Source organism: Phoenix dactylifera, unplaced genomic scaffold, assembly GCF_009389715.1.
Source record: "Phoenix dactylifera cultivar Barhee BC4 unplaced genomic scaffold, palm_55x_up_171113_PBpolish2nd_filt_p 000659F, whole genome shotgun sequence".
NCBI lineage: Eukaryota > Viridiplantae > Streptophyta > Magnoliopsida > Arecales > Arecaceae > Phoenix > Phoenix dactylifera.
In genome coordinates, this window is record NW_024068048.1 from 191,404 (window position 1) to 216,278 (window position 24,875).

Sequence of the window (24,875 nt, forward strand, 5' to 3'; positions counted from 1 at the left end):
AAATCAAATCATGCTTGCATTACAAATTCAATCTACTTGCTAGGATCATACAAGCACAAGGCATTCCTTAAAAAGTTGAACCTATCTTTACAAAGGGGCTTTGTAAAGATATCGGCCAATTGATTTTCAGTGCATACATACTCAATCAATACATCATTTTTCAACACATGATCCCTTATAAAGTGATGCCTAATCTCTATGTGTTTTGATTTAGAGTGTTGGACAGGATTTTTTGTTAAATTGATTGCACTTGTATTATCACATCTAATTGGAATATTGTCCATTTTGATACCAAAATCTTCAAGTTGTTGCTTAATCCAAAGAACTTGGGCACAACAGCTTCCGGCTGCAATATACTCAGCCTCAGCTGTGGACAAGGCAACTGAATTCTGTTTCTTGCTAAAACCAGAAACCAAGTTAGCACCCAAGAATTGACAGGTGCCACTTGTGCTTTTTCTGTCGAGTTTGCACCCGGCAAAATCAGCATCGGAATAAGCAATTAAGTTTAAATCAGATTGTTTAGAATACCATAAACCTGCATTAGATGTCCCTACTAGGTATATGAATATTCTTTTAACAGCTTGCAAGTGTGATTCCTTAGGACATGCTTGGTATCTAGCACACATGCAAACACTGAATAATATGTCTGGTCTACTAGCAGTAAGGTAAAGTAAAGACCCTATCATACCTCTGTACAATTTGCAGTCTATACTTTTACCTTTTTCATCTTTATCAAGCTTGCAACTTGAGCCCATGGGTGTGCTGATTTCCTTTGCATCCTTCATCTTGAACTTCTCCAACATTTCCTTGATGTATTTGAACTGACTGATGAAGATGCCTTCCTCTGATTGTTTTATTTGTAGCCCAAGAAAGAAGTTGAGCTCACCCATCATGCTCATTTCAAATTCTCCCTGCATAAGCTTAGCAAACTCTTGACAAAGACTATCATTAGTAGCACCAAAAATTATATCATCCACATAAATTTGCACAAGCAATAAGTCATTCCCTTTTCTTTTAATGAAGAGTGTTTTGTCTACATTTCCTCTTTTAAACTTATTTTCAATTAGGAAATTACTTAATCTTTCATACCACACCCTAGGGGCTTGCTTAAGTCCATACAATGCTTTATGCAATTTAAAAACATGATCTGGATGTAAGTGGTTTTCAAAACCTGGAGGTTGTTCTACATAAACTTCCTCCATTATATAACCATTTAAAAAAGCACTTTTTACATCCATTTGATAGAGTTTGAAATCCATGAAGCATGCATATGCCAAAAGTAGTCTAATAGCCTCTAACCTGGCAACAGGAGCAAAAGTTTCATCAAAATCTATGCCTTCCTCCTGATTGTAGCCTTTGGCTACTAGCCTAGCTTTGTTTCTTATTACTATTCCATCTTCATCTAGTTTATTTCTATATACCCACTTGGTGCCTATAATTGAAACATTAGGGGGTCTTTTCATTAGAGTCCAAACTTGATTTCTTTCAAATTGGTTTAATTCCTCTTGCATAGCATTTATCCAATTTTCATCTTTTTCAGCTTCTTCTAGTGATTTAGGCTCTATCTGTGAAACGAATGCAAGATAATTACTAGTGTTTCTTAAAGAGGATCTTGTCCTTACCCCTTGTGAAGGGTCACCAAGGATTAGATCCCTTGGATGACCATGTGCATACCTCCATTCCCTAGGAAGATCTTGATTTCTCGCTGGGGGTTGATCTTCTTCATCTTGCTGAATTGTATCTTCTTTGATTTCATCCTCATGTTGTTTGTCTTGTATGGAGAATTCCTTCATTCTGTCTTCAAGTATACCTGCATCACCATCTTCTTCTTTTCTAGAAGAATCTCCATTAGCTTCATCAAAAACAACATGAATGGATTCTTCAACAACAAGAGTTCTCTTGTTGAAGACCCTGTATGCTCTACTAGATGAGGAATAACCTAAAAAGATCCCCTCATCTGATTTAGCACTAAACTTACTTAGATTGTCCTTTCCATTGTTTAAAATAAAGCAGCGACAACCAAAAACATGAAAATAACTTATATTGGGCTTTTTATTTTTCAACAACTCATAAGGTGTTTTCTTTAAGATAGATCTAACTAAAGCACGGTTTAAAATATGGCAGGCAGTATTGATTGCTTCAGCCCAAAAATACTTTGGTAAATCTGATTCGCACAACATAGTACGAGCCATATCTGCTAATGTGCGATTCTTCCTTTCTACCACCCCATTTTGTTGGGGTGTCCTAGGGGCCGAAAAATCGTGATTGATACCGTTTTCTTCACAAAATTTTTCAAAATGCTGATTTTCAAACTCGGTACCATGATCACTCCTAATTGCTTTTAGTTTAAGGTTAAGCTCATTCGAAATCCTATTATGAAACTTGATAAAAGCGGAAAAGGACTCATCTTTGTGGGCAAGAAATGAAATCCATGTAAAATGTGAAAAGTCATCAACAATTACAAGACCAAACTTCTTACCCCCTAGACTAGCAGTTCTAGTGGGTCCAAATAAATCCATGTGAATTAGTTCTAAGGATTTTGATGTTGAGACTATGTTCTTAGATTTGAAAGAGCTTCTTGTCTGTTTCCCTAGTTGACATGCAGCACAAATTTTGTTCTTTTCAAAGTCTATTTTTGGTAGTCCTTTGACTAGATCTTTTGTAATCAATTTAGAAATTAAATCAATGCTAGCATGCCCTAACCTACGATGCCATAACCAGCTAGTCTCATTGACCTTGACATCCATGGCTACAAGACATTGGCCATCCTTCTTGGTGAGATCATCAAGATCTACCATGTAAATATTTCCAAGCCTATGTCCCATAAGTATGATTTCATTGTCAATTGGACTACTAATTATGCATAGAAAAGATTCAAATGACACTTTAAAGCCCTTGTCACAAAATTGACTTATACTTAATAAATTATGTTTTAATCCATTAACTAACAATACATTGTCAATAAATGAGGAGGGTGATATGGAGATTTTACCAACGCCAATGATTTGACCTTTAGCATTGTCTCCAAATGTGACTACTCCCTTCTTTTGATTTCAAGGTGACGAAAAGGCTCTTGTCACCGGTCATATGCCTTGAGCAACCGCTATCAAGATACCACATTCTCTTTTTGCTCCCGGCTGCAAGGCATACCTGCAAAATAATCATGTGAAGCTCTTAGGTACCCAAGTTTTCTTGGGTCCTTCTTGGTTAGTGTAGTTGGTTCCCCTAGGCACCCACATTTTGGTTGTGTTTTTACCCTTTACAAGTGTGTTCTTATTAGTTTGAATCTTTCTTTGAATGCAAGAATAAGCTTTATGTCCACTTTTCTCACAATAAAAGCATGTAGGTTTTTCAGTTTTGACATCTTTTGCTTTTACAAAAAAGTTCTTTAGATATTTTTGTTGTTTGCTAGTTTTGTATCCTAATCCGGCTTTATTAAAAACAGCTCTTTGATTGGATAGAATAAGATTTAATTTTTCCGAGCTATGTGTAAATTTCTGCACAATTGGTTTATACTTGTGTAGCTCATCTTTAAGGTCCAAATTTTCTTTAGCTAATTCTTCCTTATCATTTTTAAGGGATTCGACATTTTGTGCAAGTGAAGTATTACTATTGAGTAGGAATTTGACTCTTAGATTTAATTCCTTAATGAGTATTTTTGCCGTTTCATTTTCAATGCTAAGTTTTGAATTTTTATCCTTTAGGTCAATGATGCTATCATTTTCATAGCTCTCCCTTTCAATCAATAGGTTTTTAATGTCATCCTTTAGTTTTTGATTGGAGGCCTTTAGTTCTTTATTTTTTACTCCTAACATACTACAATCATTCATGAGTTCTTGGAAAGCTTCATATAATTCTTCTAAAGTAAAATCTGTAGTTGAGCTTTGACATACCTCATCGTCGTCGAATGCCATGAAACACAAATTGGCGGTTTCTTCCTTCTCTTCCTCGGAGGAGGATGTGTCACTATCATTCCCAAGTCGCTTTCAACGCCTTCTTCTTCTTCTTTCCATAGTGCTTCTTCTGTTGAGGGCATTCGAAGCGGATGTGTCCCGGTCTCTTGCAATCATAACATATGATTGGGTCTCTTTCTTTTTCTTTTTCCTTTTCCCAATCATTTCTCCCTCCAAACTTCTTTCTTGGGAAGGCCTTCTTTCTTCTTATGAATTTTTTGAACTTCCTTACTATTAAGCCCAAGTCTTCATCTTCACTTTCTTCTTCACTTTCACTGCTTTCTTCTTCACAAATACTTGAAGTAGCCTTGAGGGCAATTGTCTTCTTCTTTGGCACATCTTCTTCATGTTGCTTCATTGTGAGCTCATGCGTCATCAATGAGCCCAATAGTTCTTCAAGTGCCAAGGTGTTGAGGTCTTTGGCTTCTACAATCGCCTTGACCTTCGCTTCCCAAACTTTTGGCAAGGACCTGAGAATTTTCCTCACAAGTTCTGAGTTAGTGTAAGATTTACCCAAATTCTTTAGACCATTAATTATATCAGTGAAGCGTGTGAACATGCATGAAATAGTTTCGTTGGGTTCCATCTTAAATAATTCATATTTGTGAACTAGAATGTTCATTTTAGACTCCTTGACTTGATTAGTACCCTCATGGATAACTTCAAGCCAATCCCATATTTCCTTGGCGGAACTACAGGTGGAGACTCTATTAAACTTATTTACATCTAGAGCACAAAACAATGAATTCATGGCTCTAGCATTGAGTTGAACCATCTTACTATCATTCTCGTCCCAATCCTCCTCAGGTTTGGGAACCTGAACGCCATTAACTGTATGAGATGGTTCGTGTGGTCCTTTGATTATAACCCTCCACAGGGCATAATCTTGTGCTTGAATAAAAATTCTCATTCTAGTTTTTCAATAGGAATAATTTGTCCCATTGAAAAGTGGAGGTCTATTGGTAGCCTGCCCCTCAGCAGGAACATTGTTAAAGGGTGTTGCCATCTTGATCTTTGGCAAAGACGGTTAGATTTTCAAGAATACACAGAGCACCTGCTCTGATACCACTTGTTGCCCAGAGATGGTCACCCAAGAGGGGGGTGAATTGGGTGTTTTAAAATTTTTGTCTAATTAAACAATACACACAATTGTATGTGTAAAAGTAAAATTGAAGTGGTAAGCACAGTCAATCGCAAACGCAGAGGTTTATAGTGGTTCGGAGCTTCCACTGCTCCTACATCCACTCCCCAAACACCTTTGGGAATTTTCCACTATAATCAGCGATTACAGTCCGGTAGTTTTTCGAGTGAACTACCCAACTCGTTGTTTTACCCCGGGCTAACAACGAACCCTATAATCCCCCAATTTAACCTAGGCTTGGGACGCCTAACCCTTGTTCCAAGTCCCTTGACTGGAACAAGCACAATATTCAAGTGTTTTACAAGAATTTAAAAGCTTCTATGAAAGCAAATAAAACGATGAAGAACAACAAAACCGGAAGAACCCTCTTTGCCGTTGAAAGCGTAGATGATGGTGGTTCTTCCGATGTGGATCATGTTGGCTTGAATGTGAGCTTTGATTGCCGAGTGGGAGTGAGTAGATGAGCACGAAATCAGATGAAGAAGACTTGAATGCACTTGATTTCTCCTCTTGAAAGCACTAACTCCCTTGTAACTCTTTCTCTTTCTTCTCTCTTGAATGCTCTTTTGTTTGGTTGGTGAGAAGATGTTTTTAGGCACTTAAAAGCTCCTTTTTATACTCCTACAAGCAATAGATCCGTTAGACACAAGAATATAGCCGTTAGAATTTCAAACAAACCTGCAAAAATGTGTCAGTCGCGTCCCAGGCATTCCGGAGACGTCTCCGCTTGAACGAGAGACGTCTCGGCTGTATAAAAAATCTTTTGACAATGTTGGAGTCGACTCGGCGCTTTCTGGGGACGACTCCGATGAAGAACAGCTCGATTTCTTGTTTTTCTGTTTTTCTGAGAGAGTCAGCTCGCATGCCTCGGGGGACGTCTCGGGATTTTTGCGCTTTATGCGTGGGGACGACTCCGCGACGTCGGAGACGGCTCCGACGTTTTCTCAACGAAAAAGCAGGTCCTCTGGAATCCCTGAGAGAGTCGACTCCGCGTCCTTCGGAGACGACTCGCGCGCATCCCTTGAAATCGGCCTTTCTGCCGTCTCTGAGAGAGTCGACTCCGGAAAGCCGGGAGTCGGCTCCGACCCTGCGAGACGCCTCGGCAGGTGCCGGGGACGTCTCCAGACGTCCCAGTTTCTTCTCTACGTGCCAGAGACGTCTCTGGAACAAACCGGAGACGTCTCGGATGCCCCTGATCCGTTTTCTTCATCTCAAAGATCTTCAATAAATTCTCCAAAAAAATATGGGAACATGCCTTGACAATTCTTAACAATATTCTTAGTTAAACACCTGAAATGCTCAAGTAAATTGTTAATATAAAGAGAATTATACTCTAGTGTTTTGTATTCATCAAAATCCATTAGGGGGTCAACAGTTTACACTATTGAAAATGATATAGTGTTTATCAGTCACATCAAAGTAGGGGTAAACGTAAAACAGAGTTATGGAGGAAAATTTCAAGGGAAAAGAAACTGAAGGTCAATGATCACTGATGATGAAACAAAAGGGAACCAGGGAATATTTCCATTATGTCTGATGTATGCAAAATAGTGATTAAAAGATAATTTTAATGAGACAAAAGTAGATGAGGTGTCAAATGACAAACACATTGTACAGGCTTAAAGCAAAATTATATAAGACAATAATCACACTTGTATCTGTACCAAAGGGAAAAGCAACAAGAAACTGCATTAGTCAAAGTTGTTAGAATTTAGAAAAGAAAATGAACAATGAGATTGTAGGAGCCACGCACCATTTTGGATTACCAATCAAAACTGCTTATTTTAAATGAAGATCAGAGGAGGCACTATGAAAAGAGGGACTTAATATTGAGTAAAAGAGCCAAGCACATGCAGATCTAAGAATAACAATTATAGAAGTGTGAAAAAATATAGACAGATTTCATTCCACCATAGATTAAGCCTTTAGGTGAATGATCGTGAAAGGATTTGAATACCTCCACCCTAAATAATTTCTAACACTGTGTACAACAGAATGGGCATTATGAATAGCAACTATAGAGTAGAGATGGGCGAAAAGGTTGGTTTGAGTATTCAATTTATTTTCATAATGTCTTTTTTCTCATCTTTTGAATAGCCCCGCCCTTAGATACCAAATAGCACAAACAAAGAATGTTGACTCCATAGGATATAAGGTTGGCAACTAGCCATAATATATTGCTCAATCCATTAGACAAAATTTCTGGATCAAAACTTTGCCTCTTAAATGACCATCTTGTTGAGATAACAATTGGTTATTGTAATCATGCATCTATGAACTCTTCCCATTCAAAAGAAAAATATAAGGCTTCAAAGAAACAAAAAAATAATTTGACAATCCATGCACCAACTGGAGAGAAGAATACACACATCAACATAGTCTAGAAATGCAAGAATAGGCATACAATTCCAGGCATAAACAACCTATATCTTCTACATGTCGTTTTGTCCTTTTTTTAGATATCTCCACCCTCTTCACCCATAGATACCAATTCAAACAAAGAAATTCACTCCGTGGCATGTAAGGTTGATAATTAGTTGGAATGTATTTTGCTCCATCCTTTTCTAATGTCTTCTTGATAAAAGTTTCCCCATGGCTAACCCCATCTTGATACAGATTATTTATTATGGTATTGATGAGGCTTACTTTCTTCCTCTATTTTGGGAAAATTGCATTTTAAATGTCAAAAAAAATACAAAGCTTCAAAATAAAGAACTTTGTATTTTGATAGTATATAGATGAGTTGGAGCAAGGAATACACTATCTAAAATGAAAACCAAATCCTTACAACAACAATGAAGCATACTTTAAATATTAAGGATGCAAAGTAGTCATCTATCTTGGACAATGGCAACATGCCAATGCATAAGACATGACTTCAAGCTAAACAATATTGATGGAGACATACAAGCAAGATATTGCCTTATACATGGTTCACATTTTTCATTTAGCTGAAAAGTTGGTTGGGACAAGGCTTGACTATTATGGTTTGGTTTGTTGTCCAATAAAAGAGACATTGGACATTTTTAATGAAAAGTAACATAAGAGCAGAGGAAATTGAAGAGGAAATGCTATTATTGCCAAGCTGGATGCCCAATTTTCTTAGAGAATTTCTTTTAGTAAGAGATAATGAAGCAGGAAATGGTATGGAATTACCACCAGCCTAAATGGCAGAATTTCCATGGAAATTATTTACCAGTAACTTATGAGAAATTTAAAAAAAAAAAAACCATTAATGGAACTTAGGAATGAGGAAGAAACATACCGAGGTTTTAGGCATTGAAGGCATCACAGGTGTTAGTTGCTTGCATTGTCTGAGAGTTAGTTCCTCAACCCTCTGAGCATGAAGGGCTAACTGCAACCGCAATTTAAAAAAGGAAAAAAAGAAATGACTGAGACATAACATCCTCAATAATACAGCGAGCGAAGGATGTCATATTAACTAAACTACCTGAGGGCCAGTATGGACTTGTGACGTCCCCCGAGTCAATGCTTCCACCATATTTAAGCCTTTTGTAGTGCTTAAGGCTGCAGTAACCTGATTGACAGGAGTTGTTTGTAGGGCAGATGACAGCCCTGGTCCAACGGCACCTGCTACTACAGGTACTTCTGCTAGAGATTAAGTCTAGCCATCAACCCCAAGTATGGACGCAGAACCCATAGGATGGCTTTGAACAGTGTTAAGACCAGGAAAAGAGACCCTGCCTGCATCTGGAGGCCCCTTCTTTACTTCAGCTCCAAGGGATGGAAAGTCCTTTTCAAAGGAAGTTCTGCCAGTGCCACCAATTATACTTCCTCGGTAAAGAGCATCATTTATTGAATTACCTGCTGATCTTTTGGGCCATGTGTCAACCTGTTTCTCCAGTACCATAGAATGGGAGCACCTGAAGGTATCCCTTTCAGTTCTATGTGCTATTAGCGAATCAAAATGGTCATGGAACCCATTGTCACCCAAAAATGACCTATTTTGCCTATCGCAGAAACTGGGATTCTTCTCCTGCCCTCTCTCACAATAGCTCCTAAAACTACTACTCACCCATGATTTCACAGAGCTGTCCTTGTCGAGACTTGCATAACAATTTGAACTTGAGCTCCTTCGATAGGAGGACAAATTTCCATCACAGTCACTCACTGACGATCTGTTTCTTGATGAGAGCCCAATACCATGCTCATCTATGACAATAAGAAGCACTTTTAGTAGCAGAGCCAATTATGACGATAATAGGAAAAAAATATTAAAAAAAAACGATTGCTACAAAGTAAATGGGCACCACAAGAGTGAATACCAGAATGTGAGGAAGAGCTGGTGTGGTGGTTCAAATTGCCATTGCCTGTTGCACTCCCATTTGCTACTTTATACCACTGTGAACTAATGCTGGTCCACCTCTCTCCATTTCAGATGCAGGCCATTATCTACATACAGAATTATCCCCTACCTTCAAAACTAATCTGCCCTATAACCACCGTATCAATCGTGTGTTATTTTGTGTACAAATATACTATCAGAAGAAGTCTATGCCGCTGCTTTTCCTGAATCGAGGACATCTGATGGGCTAAAAGAGGCAAGAATACGCCTTACTCCCGAGAATGATTCTTATTCTGCTGAAAAGAATAGTTATTCTATTGCGGAGTTAACAAGTCCTGGATATCCACGGACAGGGATACAAACCAAAAATACCCTTCAAGTGCCCTCAGGAGATCCCATCTTAGCAGGAATCCAAGAGAGCGTGGAAGGGAAGTTATACTACCAACCAAGAAACGACGCAAGGGCAATCAACATGGAAGTAGGAGTGAACCAAAAGAAGCAATCCCACCTTACAATGGAATGGAGATCAGAAACCCTAGCTGAAAAGGAAATGCTAGCTGAAAATATCCTTACGAAAAAATATATATATTCTGAGATTATAATAGATTTCCGGTTGTGTTGTAGTATTCTTTGTTATCAGAACAAGAGGAACAAAGCAGAGTCCCGGTAAATAAAAAACAATAATAAAATACGACAATGAAAAGAAAAAAAGCCTTACGGCAGAGAAAAGAAAGGGATTGGAAGACTTGGAGAGGGCCACCGTTTTGCTTCACTCTGAATCCCCTTTTTATACTTCAGTTGATGGGGGAAGCGCCGGTTTGCTCGGTCCGGTGGCGCCGACGGCGGAGAGAAGATAGAGGAGCCGCAAAAGACGAGAGATGGCTTCTGATTTCTATCAATTGAAGGGTAATGGAGACAAATTAGAGGAAGCGAGCGGGAGCGAAGGATAGGAGGCTTCTCTCTCTTTAACCAGAAACGTAAGCGGAAAGGGTTCTTAGTTTTCCTCCTGATTTCAGCCTTGTTCTTTGAAAACAGGCTCTCCCTCGGGCTCTTCTGCTGCTTCCTTTGCCTCGGAAAATCCTATGCCACGGACGCAACTAACTTGCCATGTAGGCACGTTATTGCTCACCGGCCCTCCGGTTGGTTCTGTGAATGCGTGGCACGTGTAAGGTGATCATCTCGCTGGTCGGAGAACTAATTTCTAGACCTTCAACTTATGCCATTTACCAATTCGGCCCGGCCATGATTTTTTTAAGAACATATGGATTCGTTCCATCGTCGACTAACATGCCATGTTTCATCCATTCATATTGTTTGCGCCCTAATTTGGGTTCCGGCTCTCCAAATGTGCCATAGGACTTGTTGATCGATGGAGAGAGGTGACAAATCTCATAGCAATAGCAATAAGGTAGATATCTATAAAAAGTATGCTACAAATAGTTACACGGGCATGCTAATAGAATTAGAGTAGCCAAAAAAAATATGATAGTAGCATGGGTCTAAATGCCTTGACTAATCTAGGAAAATCCTCAAACTCGATGTAGACCACTTTGACGACCACCATAATTTAAGAGCAAGATCCGCCACATTGAGAAGTTGAGTCGCAAGCCAAATTTCAAAAGGCCATAATTTGGTCATACGATGCCCAATTGAAATGGCATCTTTTGAGATCTACTACTTTGGGCTAACCTCTTAAAAGGTTAAATCGGGCCGAAATTCCATTGTTTAGGCTCTGAAATGGGCCACTCAAACCAAAAAGTTTTTTTTTGGAATAAAACTTTGACCGAGTGTAGCTCTCTATTCGAGAAAAATTAGACGAAGTAATAGAAAAAAATTGATATAAAAGTTGAGATCTACCTCCTCAAGATTTTTAGCTTTTTCTAGAAGATTTTTACTAGAAATGTCTATTTTAGAAAAAATAGTTATACTAGATTTAGAAAGAGAAATCCGACCTAAATTGTATTAAGACTGGCCTAACATTAAAAATAGAGGCTAAGTACCTCTTTTTTTAATCATTAATGAAAGAAAAGGAGACTAAAAGCCCTACTTTCGATATTCCTTCATTTCTTTCAGTTATCTTTCGAGAGATTTAAGTTGATCAGGTTGAAGAAAAATCTTTCTTCTCTCTAACCGGATCAAGTTGGTATCAAAACTCTGGTCCTCGTTATCTATGGGGGCCTCTATGCATAGTTCAGATATGTAAGCAATACAAGCAATTAGAAGAAGGGCAATCTGTGCTTCAAGTTTATTGATACACGAAAGCGAGTATGGTTGTTAATTCTTTAATGGGTGATGATAAGATAAAGGAACGTCTCATACAACTAGAGAAGAAGATTGTCCAACTCATCTAGATCGTCTCGAGATTAGCGATACCTTTGGTACAAGCACCAGCAATTTCTATTGCAAAACTGTCTCCTATGGCTCGAGATGAAGATCCACCATCCAACGAGGAGGATGAGGATTAGCAATCTATGGGTATGAGAAATCTCTCTCTTCAATCATTTAGAAAAGTCGAAGCATGAATCGAGATCCATGTATATGACGAAGTTGTTAAAGTGGAAAAGCTAGATAACTAGCTAGACCAGTTAGAGACATACTTTACTATTTATGGATACTCTAGTATTCAGAAAGTAGCTTTTGTTCGTCTCAAGCTTTCTAGCCATGCTCTTGCTTGGTAGAATTCGTACATGAGGAACAATAATGTTTCAAATCTGATATGGAACAAATTCAAAAAAAATCTAATCAAGAAGCAATTCTACCCAATTGGTCACAAGAAGGATCGGTGGATCAAGTAGCATTACCTACAGCATAAGTATAAACATTCTGTCCACGACTACACTACCAAATTTCACAAGTAAGCAATCTCCCTTGTAATCTCCATCGATGATCATACAGTTTTCATGAAGTACGTCGGAGGTCTCCATGCATGGACATATCAAGGAGAAATGTTGGAAACAGTACCCCAAGCTGCTGCCGAAGAGGAAGGCATAGAGGGATGAGGATGAAAGTTAATCCTAGGTTCTTCAGTAAAGCATGCCGAATTTTTTTTTTTTTTGAAAACCATGGCTGAACCTGATCGGGTTGCCTACGTACCCCTTCACAAGGGGGATCAAGCCACACGTAGTTCTTTTTAAGTTTCAAACATGTAGCAAAAAAATGAATCAAGCAATTTAATTCATGCATGCTTACAAGATCAAATCTAGAAATTAGCATATTAAGAACACATAGGATTATGCCGGAATCGTTTAAACAATTATGCTAAAACTTTTATGCATGATTAACTATCAAATCTGAAATTTAAGAACTCTATTTCAATTAATCTCCAAATATCCATCGAATGGATTCTGAAGATATCTTCGTGAGGAGCCCCAAAAGAGGGTAAAACCTTGGGGATTTGAACCTAAACCTTGACACCATAATAAATGATTAATGCTAGATTAATACCTTTTATGATGGATGAAAGTTGTGGATCTGATCCTTGACTTCGCAGCCATGCACACGAATGGCCTCTACGAGAAGTATACGCGAAGCCCTGAAGGATCTTCTTCCGCAACAGTGCTAACAACTGCAGAATACTTGAAGGCTGAATCTGCTCGCCGGGATTCAATCAACTCTTGATCAATCGTCTTGAAGCAGATGGAGATGAGGTTTGTAAGGAAAGTAATGTTGGGAATTGTATCCTAAATGTCAATCGTTAGCATGTTGATGATTGAATTTTGTAAATGAATTGACAAATTAATAAAGTGTTATTTGGCATTATTCATTATTTTACATCTTCAAATGAACTCTTATATATGATGAAGTCTATAGGATTCTTTTATAATAAAGGAGGATTTATCTGTGAGTCCTTAAACTAGTTCACGATCAAATGATATGCTGTTAATAGGACAATAGCATTATCGAGTTTAGGTCGTTGTGTGACATATACGTTGGTTGTCCTCTTAACCAAGGAGTGTGGAGACACTAATATATCACACATGTGAAGTGTAGGTGTACATTTCACTGAACGTGACCAATTTCGGAATACTCTGCTGTCGAGAGATGTTCCGAGTGGATATGGGTATAAGTATTCCTCAGACCTGAGATCACCATAGTGATTAGCAAGCAACTCACTATACTTTGGTACCGGACTAGCAGAATTTCTAATTCTGGGATGGAAGGTTACTGGGTGCAGTCAAGTACTTGCAAAATCAGTGCGTGAGTCAAGATGGAATTGCCCCTCTTGAAAACAGGAGATAATGCTTTGTGTTCAATTTAGCAAAACCTTGGCCAGGATAATTCTTGTGATGAGTCACAGGATTTCTAAAGTTGATCACATAGTGGATGTACTGATTAAGAGAGTTGACAGAACTCTGAGGTCATCCTAGCATTTGGAGTCAAAGGGATGAATTATACAATAACCATGATCCAGGATTTCATAATATTTGTTTCGCATATATTCAGCCTATCCATACGTCGGGTACTATTGCTAGATGGTTACATTGATTAGTGCAGGAAGTCATTCTTGTGCTACCGGCTTAGGTTCGAACCTATGGGGTCACACGCATAGAAGTTTTGTAGGTTGATCATAAAAGCTGATGGACGATTAAGAATCCTCCACGGATAATTTGGTCAATTTGATTGACAAATTATCATAGGTAAAGATTGCTAAAAAATAATTAAAGAATTGTTAGAGGATTAATTGATAATTAGATTGCTAATTGACTCAATATGATTGAGTGCTTGAGCTTGGAATGAGCCAAATTAAATGAGATTCAATTTGTATTTCATCAGGGTTTGACCTAATAGGATTAGGCTCAACCAAAAATCAATTCAGGCTTCAATCATGGTTTGACCTAATTAGATTAGGTTCAACCTAAGTTAATTTGGGCTTATGATTGGTTCATATCCTGATTAGATCAAGGAATTAACTTAGAGAATATTCCTTTAAGTTGTGATCACATTATGTGAATCACAAAGACCACATGCCACCACTTTGTCTTGGCGCCATAACTAATTCTGATTTGATCAAAATTAATCCCTGATTAATTTGAAATTAATTGGAAAGTTTCCTGATGTGAGTAGGAGAAAAAGGAAACATGTGATGCATCCTTTCATGCGCCATAAGAATGTTAGGATCCGTCACATACCGTAGAAAATTTCAAAAAATTTTCAATTCTGCAGCGGAAGGGCATGCGAGGATCCCGTTCATCGCATGAACGTATTTTAAAACCATTCGTAGATAGATTAGGATTAAATTCTTTTAAACCATTTTAAAATCATTAGAAAGATCAGATCTTCACCTTGTGTGGGTAGATGGTCTCCGCAAATCTGATATTCGTGGATTTGATGGAAGGTTCGCTTGAAGCCGCACACGCGTCCAGCCTCTACGGGTATCCACACGAAGTAAAGCACCGATCAAAGCTTTCGTATCTCCCCGAGGTGCTAGCTCCCTTGCAGAGATTTATTTTGATGGTTGAAGCTCTCCCTTTTCAATCAACTCTTGATTGATTTGAGAGAAGGAACAAAGAAAAGGAAGAAGATTGCAACACCCTTGCAGCCTTTTCTTTTGTTCTCACGGTGGATGGAGGAATAGAATAGGAATTGGCCCACATGCCTTCCTCCCTTTTCTTTTTGTTCTCACGGCTGAAAAGCAAGAGAGGAAAATAGGGGGCTTGCGGCTGGGTACTCAAGAGAAGATCCCTTTTTCATTTAAAGCTTACGACACAACCCTTTTGGGGGGGATTTTATATGGAGGCAGCCCCTTGCTTTTTTTTATATGGATAAACATGTGGAGCTCCTAACTTTTAGGAGCTCCATATTTATCCCTAAGAGCGGCGTACGCCCCTCCTTTTCCCTTCATTTAATGAGCCCAGGGAGGGAGTATCATGCACGTGGAGCTCCTAAAAAATAGGAGCTCCAATGCATATCCATAGGAGGGGCGCCCCTCCCTTTGTGCCGCACAAAGAAAAGAAGAGGAGGGGCGTGAACGCCCCTCCCTCTTATGTAAACTTAATCCTCCTCTAAGGAGGATTAGATGGCCCCTCTTTAAGTGATTCCTAATCTAATTAGGAATCATGTTATTAGATTAAATTAATTAAGACTTTAGAAATCCTACTCCAAGTAGGACTTTAATTTAACTTGAACAAGTCCAATTAATTAAATCCAATTGATTCAATTAAATTGCAATCCAATTGCAATTATTCCTTTTTCAACTCACTAACCTTTAACGAGTTAACCAATTATCAATCAAATTGATTATTTGTGATTCCTAATCATATTCAACCATCGGATCGGTCAATACCTCTAATATGTGTGACCCCATAGGTTCTATTCTGTCTGGTAGTAAGATATATTGTGATCTCTATCACAATACCATTGAAAACTCCTTTCAATGGGTTGGAACAATTTCAACTCAACTCACCAGGGATCATTGACCATCAAGATGATCCCCGTGAGTCTCATCATCCACCAGTGACACCTAGCGGCATGTAGTGGTTATCCAACAGAATGGAATGATGAACCTGTAGGTGCAATTATCGTATGATACAATCCTTCTATCGTGGATCCCTGCAGACCGGAGGTCATGAATAACTCTTCAAATTCCGTCGTCTGTCATATATCTAGATTTATTCGACTTGAGTTCGAGAATGGAAAACTCTTTCTCCACTGTATATATTACCCTGGCTAAGGTCTTAGAACTTAGTCTTATAAATCACATAGGATCACTCCTCATCTATCAAGGTCGATAGATTCCATGTAGGTGCATACCCTACTCCTACAGTGAACCTACTGCAGCCAATCTACACTACAAGGACCCATATGACTAGAGACCATGTATATGCGCAGTCAAATTACAATAACCTCACTGTGAGTAGCCGAAGCACTGCTAGTCAAAGGACTAGTCACACTATTGCAACATCAAGCAAGTCACTGACGAGTAGATAGACATCCAAGTGACTTCTTGTCTTGGTCACGCTCAGTACCCATGTTCTCTAACAAGCACCTGCATTATCACTTTAATGTCCCTACACTGTGGACTCGAGTCTCGTCCATCCATAAGAAAAGCGATCTGTGCACTGATCGGATCGATCACCGTCCTCGTGATGATCCATTGATCATGAGCATTTAGAGATTAATCACCAATGATACATGGCTCAAATTCTCAACTCTTGAGAATATGTATCATCTTATTAATTCCTTGGACGATTCATAGACACATAAACAATATGAATGAAAAGAATGCCCATTTATTATTCAATAATAATAAAGTCAAGTACAAAATAATATCCTAAATTAATAATGTGTCTGCCAGATTGGCTTTTAGGGCATATATTTAACAAAGAAGGGCTATAATCAGATTAGAGTGAATCCCTTGAATCCAGGATTGGATGACTATGACATTTTCTCCTTGCATGGTTTTATGGATTGATTTGATCCTAATTTAGTTAGGATTTAAAATTCAAATGTTGATGGCACATGGTGACACATGGCAAGCATCAGAGATGGGGCGCCATATCAAGGAATTATTCAAAAGTTATTGTGAGCAAAATTTACTAAATTGTGAACTAACCAAATCAGGTGGTATGAAGAAAATTTGGTAAATTGAGATTTGATCAAAGGATATAATCAATCTTTTGGGATTTGATCTCATCACTTTGCTTCATCCTCTCATATGCCCAAGCATAAAAGGACATCAGAATATGGCATGAATAAATAGGGGTATCTTGATGAGATTTCAAAGAGATTGAAATCAGCCCACACGCCTCTCTTCATTCCTTTTTATTTCTTACGCCTAGGGTTTAATAGTTATTCCTTTAGGGCGTCCAAAGAGATCTGAGATTTTTGTGAAAAATATGAAACCTCTTCTCCTCCTCTTTGTCCTCCATTCACATCTTGTCTTGGTCTGATCAAAGGTTGATCAATCCAAGAAAGGAAAAAAAAGTTCAGCCACAGCAGGGCTCTGCACAAGTTAGCACTTCCGCGGAATTAGATCAATCCGGAGCTTCGCGTGGACGATCCATAGAGGCCGGACACATGTGCGGCTGCGAGACACAGATCCATAGAGTCTTCAAATTCGAAAGGTAAGAGATCCGATCTCTTCTTCATTCTTAGTTAGGTTTAGAACTTGATTAGGACAGAATTTTCAGATCATGTAATTAATCATGCACAAGTTGTTTTACATAATGCTGTTTAAAGTTCCTAGACTTGTTTATTTCGAGATATGATCTCTTGCATGTTTAGAATTAAATAGTTTAATTCTATCTTTCTGCTGCAAGTAAAAAAAAAATTACATACATGCAAAAATCGGCTCGCACTATCAGTGATATCAGAGCCAGGTTGAATGTTTAAACAATTTATGCTTAAAATAATTGAATTAATCTGAGTAGTTTAGTAATCTAATTGGGTTAATCACCAGGTCGTCCGGTTATAGAAGAAAGAAGGGCTCATCATTCTCTTTTTCCATTCGATGGAATCTTCTATAGCGTGTAGGGGTGCCACTATGATTGATCCTTGATGATGAACAACGAAAGGTAGATTAAAATCTATTTTAATCTTTGTAATTAAATCTGAGATTTATAAATGTGTTTAGATCAGATCTAAAGAAGATTTATGAATGATTTAATTATTGTTTTGCATGATTAACTAGATCTGAAATTTGGATGCATGTGATGCATGTTTTATGATTAATATATGCGATATATTGAACATGTAAAATTTGAAATCATAAACTTATTTAGATTAGATCTAAATGCAATTTATGATCCTTTTAATCTCTGATTTTGTAAGATATATCAAATCTGAAAATAAATGGTTATGATGCATGTTATTTAAGTTAATTCATGTTAGTTTATGTATGTGATATACGAACATAAATTGTTAAAGATTTAAACATGAATTAAATCTGAAATCAGAATGTTTAATTCACAAATTTAGATCTGATTTTAAGAACTAAAAGTTTGTAATTAACATCTGATTTAAGACTTATACAATGATGTAAATTTTTTTTCATAAAACTACACTTAATTGAGAATTAAGTGACCTAGAATTGTGAATTGAATTTCAATGACAAATTGCATAAGTCTTGGGGGTTTGGGTTAGCTCAAGTCAAGTTCTCTAATTGGATTAGACATAAGGTTAGAATCAAATCATGGAATGATTGAGTTAATTGATTAAACCTAACTAAGTAATAATTAGATCAAATCAAGATAACTCAATTCAATTTACAATAGTTATAGATTGGTTGGTTCCATGTCTTTGATTAGACCAAGATCGAACTTGATTTAGGCTCCGTGGTTGAGCTTGAGTCATTAGGATGGTCAAAATCAAAATTGATTAACCAGTCGGTGTCTAAGGTAAGTTTGGCAGACTCGACCGGTGGTTTTTAATCGGAAGCTACTCGCACTAATGCGTATTTGTTGAGTTAATGGCATATCTCTTCCACCGATCTCACTTACCTGGACGATTTGGTCAATCATTTTTTATTGGATCATTTAATGATTCGAGCTAACCCATGCTTGTAAGGAAAATCAGTTTGATTGATTTAGGTGCCTTCTTAACTGGTTTGAATCTAATTCTTTATAATCTGACTTGGTGAAATCAGTGGAAGAATTTAGGTTAACCGGATCTTCTTATCTATCCTAATTAAATCCTCTAAAATTATTAGGTCCCTAAAATGAAATAGTTATAGAGATAACTAGATCATAGCCTCCCATTAAGTTAGATGATAATGAGTCCAATGTTTCGATAATCATTGGAGGCGCCACACGCCTGGTGCTTATCGGGCATTGGAATTGTTATTTGATATATGATGAGTCGAGTGTACCTTCATTTAGTGGTTGGACCTAACTAGGATCTTCGATGGAGGACGCCTACCAAAATGACTGGGGCAAAATTATCACTAGAAGTTGTTTAGTGAAATAATTGATTCAGAACCTACCAATAGGTGCATATGGATGGGCCAAGCTAAACTCGTTCCCATATGCGATCAATTGGGTTCTAGTGCTCACTAAAGATTTAAGTGTAATTCTTCGAATTTGTGGTAGAGGCTACAAATTTGTATAAAATAGTGAGAGGACCTTTAGACTAAAGTCCAAGTCTTTAGGGGTTAGTCAATTCATACACCAATAAGCCGATTTTTCTTTATTCAGAAATGGCCACTAGCCGATCGCTATTGGATAGTGATAAGCTGACAAGACCCAATTTTAATAGCTGGCTTAAAAAGCTGAAAACTCAGTAAAGTCAAACCAAAAAGATTAAGGCTGACCAGAGTCAGGCAGAATGCTTCTATTGTAGGAAGCAGGGGCATTGAAAGAGGAATTGTCCTCAATATATTGTCATACTTGACCCAAACAGGTCGAGGAGAAATGTGCAATCTGTTGCAAATCAAGGTACTTATATGATAACGCCTTATAATTTTTCTATTTGTGATAATTCGACTTGGGTATTAGATATTGGCAGTCCTTTTAACATTTGCAATTCGTTGCAGGGACTGCAAGTCGGTGAGAGGTTTGAAGAAGGAGAAAGATTCCTGAATGTTGGAGATGGAAGACCTATTCCAGTTCTAGCTTTAGGAATTCTTAAACTTGTATTTAGCTCTCATGTAAATGTCCTTAGTGATTGTCACAATTGTCCAAGTTTTTTATTGAATATCATTTCTATAGGCCTTTTGGTCAAAAATGGTTATGAAATATCAATAAAAAGGGATTATTGCAATGTCATTTGGAATGATGTTGCTGTAATGAATAGAATTCTGAGTAATGACATTTACATTTTGTCACAGGCTATTCATATAATATACAAGTCCAATAAGCGCCTTAAAATAGATAATGTCATGGATGTCTACCTTTGGCATCATAGGCTAGGTCATATTAATAAAAACAGGATGAGCAGGTTAAATAAAGAGGGAATCCTTAATGTTAATGATTGTGAATCATTAACAATCTGTGAATCATGCCTTCTTGGTAAGATGACTAAATTACCTTTTACTGGAAAAGGTGAACGAGCCAATGACTTATTGATCTTAGTATATTCTGATGTATGTGGGCCAATGAGCACAAATGATAGATGCGGATATGCATATTTCATTACTTTCACATACGACCTTTCGAGGTATGGCTAAGCGAGGAGATCTTGATGAACGTCGGCCTGAGCTCGGCATGCCCTGAGGGTAAGGGTGGTTGTACTGCTCCTCCGTTCATTTCATCGTCCTTCATTTTTTTTCCACTTTTCTATACTTTTTCTCTTTTTTCTCTTTTTTCGCTTTTTTCTCTTTTTTGGAGCTAATTTGAGACTTAAAATTTTTTTCCAGAAATTGCAAGGATGGTGTCCAATAACGAGGCCCTTCTCGCCAGGTATAATAAGAGGGCGGCCGAGGCAGGCGGAGCTCGCCCCATGCCTAAGAAGAGTCTTAGGCTAACCTCGAACTCTGCTGCTCCGATGGAGGTTGAAGATCTTGAGGTTGAGGCCCTCCAGCTCGTTCGGAAGAATAGCCGAAAGAGAGCAGGGGAGCCTAGATTGGAAGAGGCTCCCCCTGTCGAGCGTGCAACTCCTGCCGAGCGTCCAACTCCTGCCGAGCGCGCAAACCCCTCCGAGGCCATAGAGGAACCATCGGCCCGTGCTTGCCCATCCGCGGGCTCTTATGAAGTCCGCAGGGTCATTCATCTACGCGCTCGAGACCCAAGATAGGTAGTGGCCTCGAGGTTCCGAGCTCCTCCCATGCTCCTTTATCGAGCTCATCGAGACCTGACCTCCCGAGCTCGTCAAGGGTTGAAGATCGCTCAGAGAGGAGGCCCTACTACCCCAAGTGGTCGATCTGTGAGGACGACTTGGCCCTCCATAATGCCGAAGTCGCCCGCGAGGTCATCCGCTGCGCACTGCTTCCAGCTGACCGAGCCAAGCTCAAAGCCGGTGGGGTCAGCAAGTTTGTTGATTAGGCTTACTGTTCCACCGTCCGAGTAAGTTTTTCTCATACTTTCACTTTCGTGTCCTTCTAAGTTTTTAATCTCGGCTAACCTTTACTCCTCGTTTCAGCACCTCCATGAAATTGATGCGTTAGTCTCCGCGGTGGCTGACTACCAGAGCCAATTCTGGGGGAGCCAGAGGGGACGGGAGGTCACGGAAAAGAAGTTCGCCGAGGGCGAGGCCAGGTAGAAGGAATCCATCACGAGGGTAGAGGCCCTTGAGTTCGAGCTCAAACTCAAGGCCGAGCGCTTTGAGGAGGAGGAAGCTTCACACGCCCTCACCAGGTCGACTCTCCATGCTGCCGAGGTGTGCCTAGACGACACCCAATCTGAGCTCGCTAGGCAAAAATATGAGGTGGGGATCCTCCGCCTAAAGATTGAGTAGCTCGAGGCTCGAGAGAAGAAGGCGGTGGAGGACGCTTGGAACGCGGTGCAAATTTTTCGTGAGTCGGCCAAGTATTGAGAGGAGTTCGAGGAAGAGGCGATTGACGGGCTCATCCACGGCTTCGAGGACTTTCGGACCCAGGTGCTAAGGCTTTGCCCTAAGCTTGACTTCAGCAGTCTTCAACCTCGTCTTTTTGGGGCCGCTGGGGATGATGCGGATGAGGCTGAGGAGGATGGCAACGCTTCTGAGAGTCCTGCCCCTGTAATTGTCGAGGTCGAGACTGAGGGGGCTCTTGAGGTTGAAGCCGAGATGGTTTCTGTAATACCCCAAAAAAAAATTATATAAAAAAAGGATAGAATAGTCCTTTAAAATTGATATAAGAGGTAAAATTGGAAAGAATCAAAGTTAATGGCATAACAGTAGATATGTTGAAGTGTTAGGGGCAAAATGGGAATTTAATAATATTAAAGAAGGGGTGAATAGTGCTTGATGTGACTTAATTAGGGGGTTTGGTGGCTGAGGCATTGGATTTGAAACAGAGAGGAAGGGGAGTCTCAGGCGGTGGAATCAAACAGAGAGAAAGAAAAAAAAAGAGGAGAAGAAGAAAAAGAAAGAAGAAAGGAAGGGGATTCGAGCTGGATGGGAGCCCCGGTTCGCTGCCAGCTAAAGGAAAAAGCGTAGGTCTCCTTCCCCTCTACGCAAAGACCCAAGTTTTAGAAGAGAAAAAGGTAAATACCCATCCCTACCTAGTCTTCTAATGAAATTAGGCTATACAAAGGGTGGATGTGGTCTAGAGAAGTGGTTAATGGAGAGGAAATCGGATTTCGACAAGTTTTTTCGACATTACGGAAAAACTATATCGAAGTCCCAAATTCGGTGAATTATTTTGGGGATCAATCGGCATCCGATGATGATGTATCTTACCATTTTGGAAACCCCTATAAGTGTAGAATATTAGGTATAAATTTTATAAAATTTAGAGTTTGGAAAGTAGATCAAAATCGGGATGAAGTGACCCACTGTCAGTCCGGGTTACTGTTTATCCGAGATGAAGAAAGTGAGAAAAATGATGGGAGTCATCTCAAAACGCGCCGGAGTTGACTCGGGGCAAATTGGGGTCGACTCATGCCTCAGAGGGGTCGACTCACGAGGTTGGGGGTCGACTCTCTCTGAGAGTCCAGAAAATAAAGTTTTGCGGTTCTGTGGTCAAGGTCGACTCATGAGGTTGGGGTCGACTCACGCTTCAGTGAAATTTTTAGTAAAGGAGATTTTTGACTCTTTCTTGCACCTTGACCCTATAACAGTGGCCTAAGGTATGTGTGTGATGCTTTTGCATCATAATACATATAAGGAGAAGATTAAGTGATAAGAAAAAGAGAAAAAGGAAAGGATTCAGAAAACGAAGGAGTTGAATCAATTAAAGTTTTCTATATTTATGATTGGCACGTAAATTATGGCCCTTGATACAAGACTAAATGTATTGTAAATGCATGTATCAGTTGGGCAAGAAGCTAGGGAACAAGAGGAGGAAGTCCCCCACTGCCTACTGTAGATTTTGAAGGTGTATCAGGACCATGCCGGATTGACAGGTGAGTGGGAGTTATGTACTTTGCACCATGAGCATTCTTAATTCATTTTCATGAATGTCGCCAAGTGTGAATTGATTCCACTTGTGCATATTGATTGATATTATAGTAGATTTCTCTATAATCTTGTTTCTCAATGCTTGATTATTTTGCATGCATTTGAAGAAACATTATGAGGAATTACAAGAGGTAGATGAGTAGTTAAATTGGTTCTAAATTATGAAATGACTCATATATAAATTGATTTCATTTCCTCTATTTCAAAGACTTGTAGAACCTTTTTAGTGGTATATTGAGTTGCATTGCACTCCCATGATTCCTCAATCCCAACCCTGATGTTAGTTATGATTGGGTCGTGGTCGAGTGAGTGGTAGTCTTGATTATGCTCCCTTTTAGTATAGTATTGGGAGGGTGCATTAGGCATTATGCATGGCTTGGCAGTATTTACAGGATACCTATAATCGATAGGGTTAGACATCGTCCTGTGTGTACATAGTAGCCTTCTGGATGGGCGGAGCCCAGTCCCTTCCTAGGAGGGACACGGCCCTAGGCGTAGGATCGGCCAGTTCTACGACTTATATTCTGCTTGCCGCCGGGCATAGTAAGACCCCACGAGGTGCAGTATGGCTTTTCGCGGATGTAGAATTTCCGTGAGGTGCCGTTTAGTATACAGATGTGAGATGTTTCTATGGATTTCTGTTATGGATACTGGCTAGCATTTACATGATCAGTATGGTGTTTTATCCTGCATATGCATGTGATAGAAGAGAGTTGTTGTGGTTCGCCTGGGGCATAAGACCCACCTCTCAATAGCTGTATAGTGATGACTTCGCATAATGACATCCGATTTGTATGTTGCAGCATTATGATCTGTTGAGCATATTCATGAGTAGTATATATGTTTACTTGATTATTCCATATGTGTTTCAGATGAGTTGATATTGATTATGGTGATATTGATGATTTACTCCATATTTTTTATGTTGAGTTCATGTTCATCTTGCTATTGATCACCATTCAAATACTCTTGAGATTTCATCTCGAGCTATGATTATATTCTGTTTCATATGTATAGTACTCTCTACTCCACTCACTGAGTATTCATATACTCACTCCCCAGTTTGATATTTTTGTTACAGGGCAGATGTCGTTTAGAGAGGAGCAGGGTTAGAGATTGCTTGCTAGCTGTGCTGCTCCATAGTATAATGTAGATAGAGGTTTATACCTTTTGGTGTAATATAAACCTTCTGTTGTATATAGCGTATAGTTACAGTCATAGATCCTGTTGTGGATATGGGTTGACCATGGATGGATTGGGAAGCAGTTATATATATATATGTGTTGATCAGTTGTATGCCCGTGATGATGTATTGTGTTATATTGTCCAGATTTATTATGTGACAGCTTATGTGATTGCTGTTGGGAATTGTATCCTAAATGTCAATCGTCAGCATGTTGATGATTAAATGAATTGACAAATTAATAAAGTATTATTTGGCATTATTCATCATTTCATCTTCAAATGAACTCTTATATGATGAAGTCCTTAAGACTTATGTTAT

General features: G+C 38.9%; 1 protein-coding gene across 1 annotated transcript in view; it reads right to left on the reverse strand.

The window, feature by feature from the left end:
* Positions 1 to 10,495, reverse strand: part of LOC113461222 — a 39,393-nt gene extending 28,898 nt beyond the window's left edge. Inside the window, exons 1-3 of the mRNA XM_039119921.1 lie at positions 9,381 to 10,495; positions 8,546 to 9,267; positions 8,360 to 8,449 (exon numbers count right to left, since the gene is read on the reverse strand). Of these exons, the coding sequence (XP_038975849.1) occupies positions 8,360 to 8,449; positions 8,546 to 8,596 (141 nt within the window). The 5' untranslated portion in view covers positions 8,597 to 9,267; positions 9,381 to 10,495. The remainder of the gene's footprint in view (positions 1 to 8,359; positions 8,450 to 8,545; positions 9,268 to 9,380) is intronic.
* Positions 10,496 to 24,875: the final 14,380 nt, after the last annotated feature.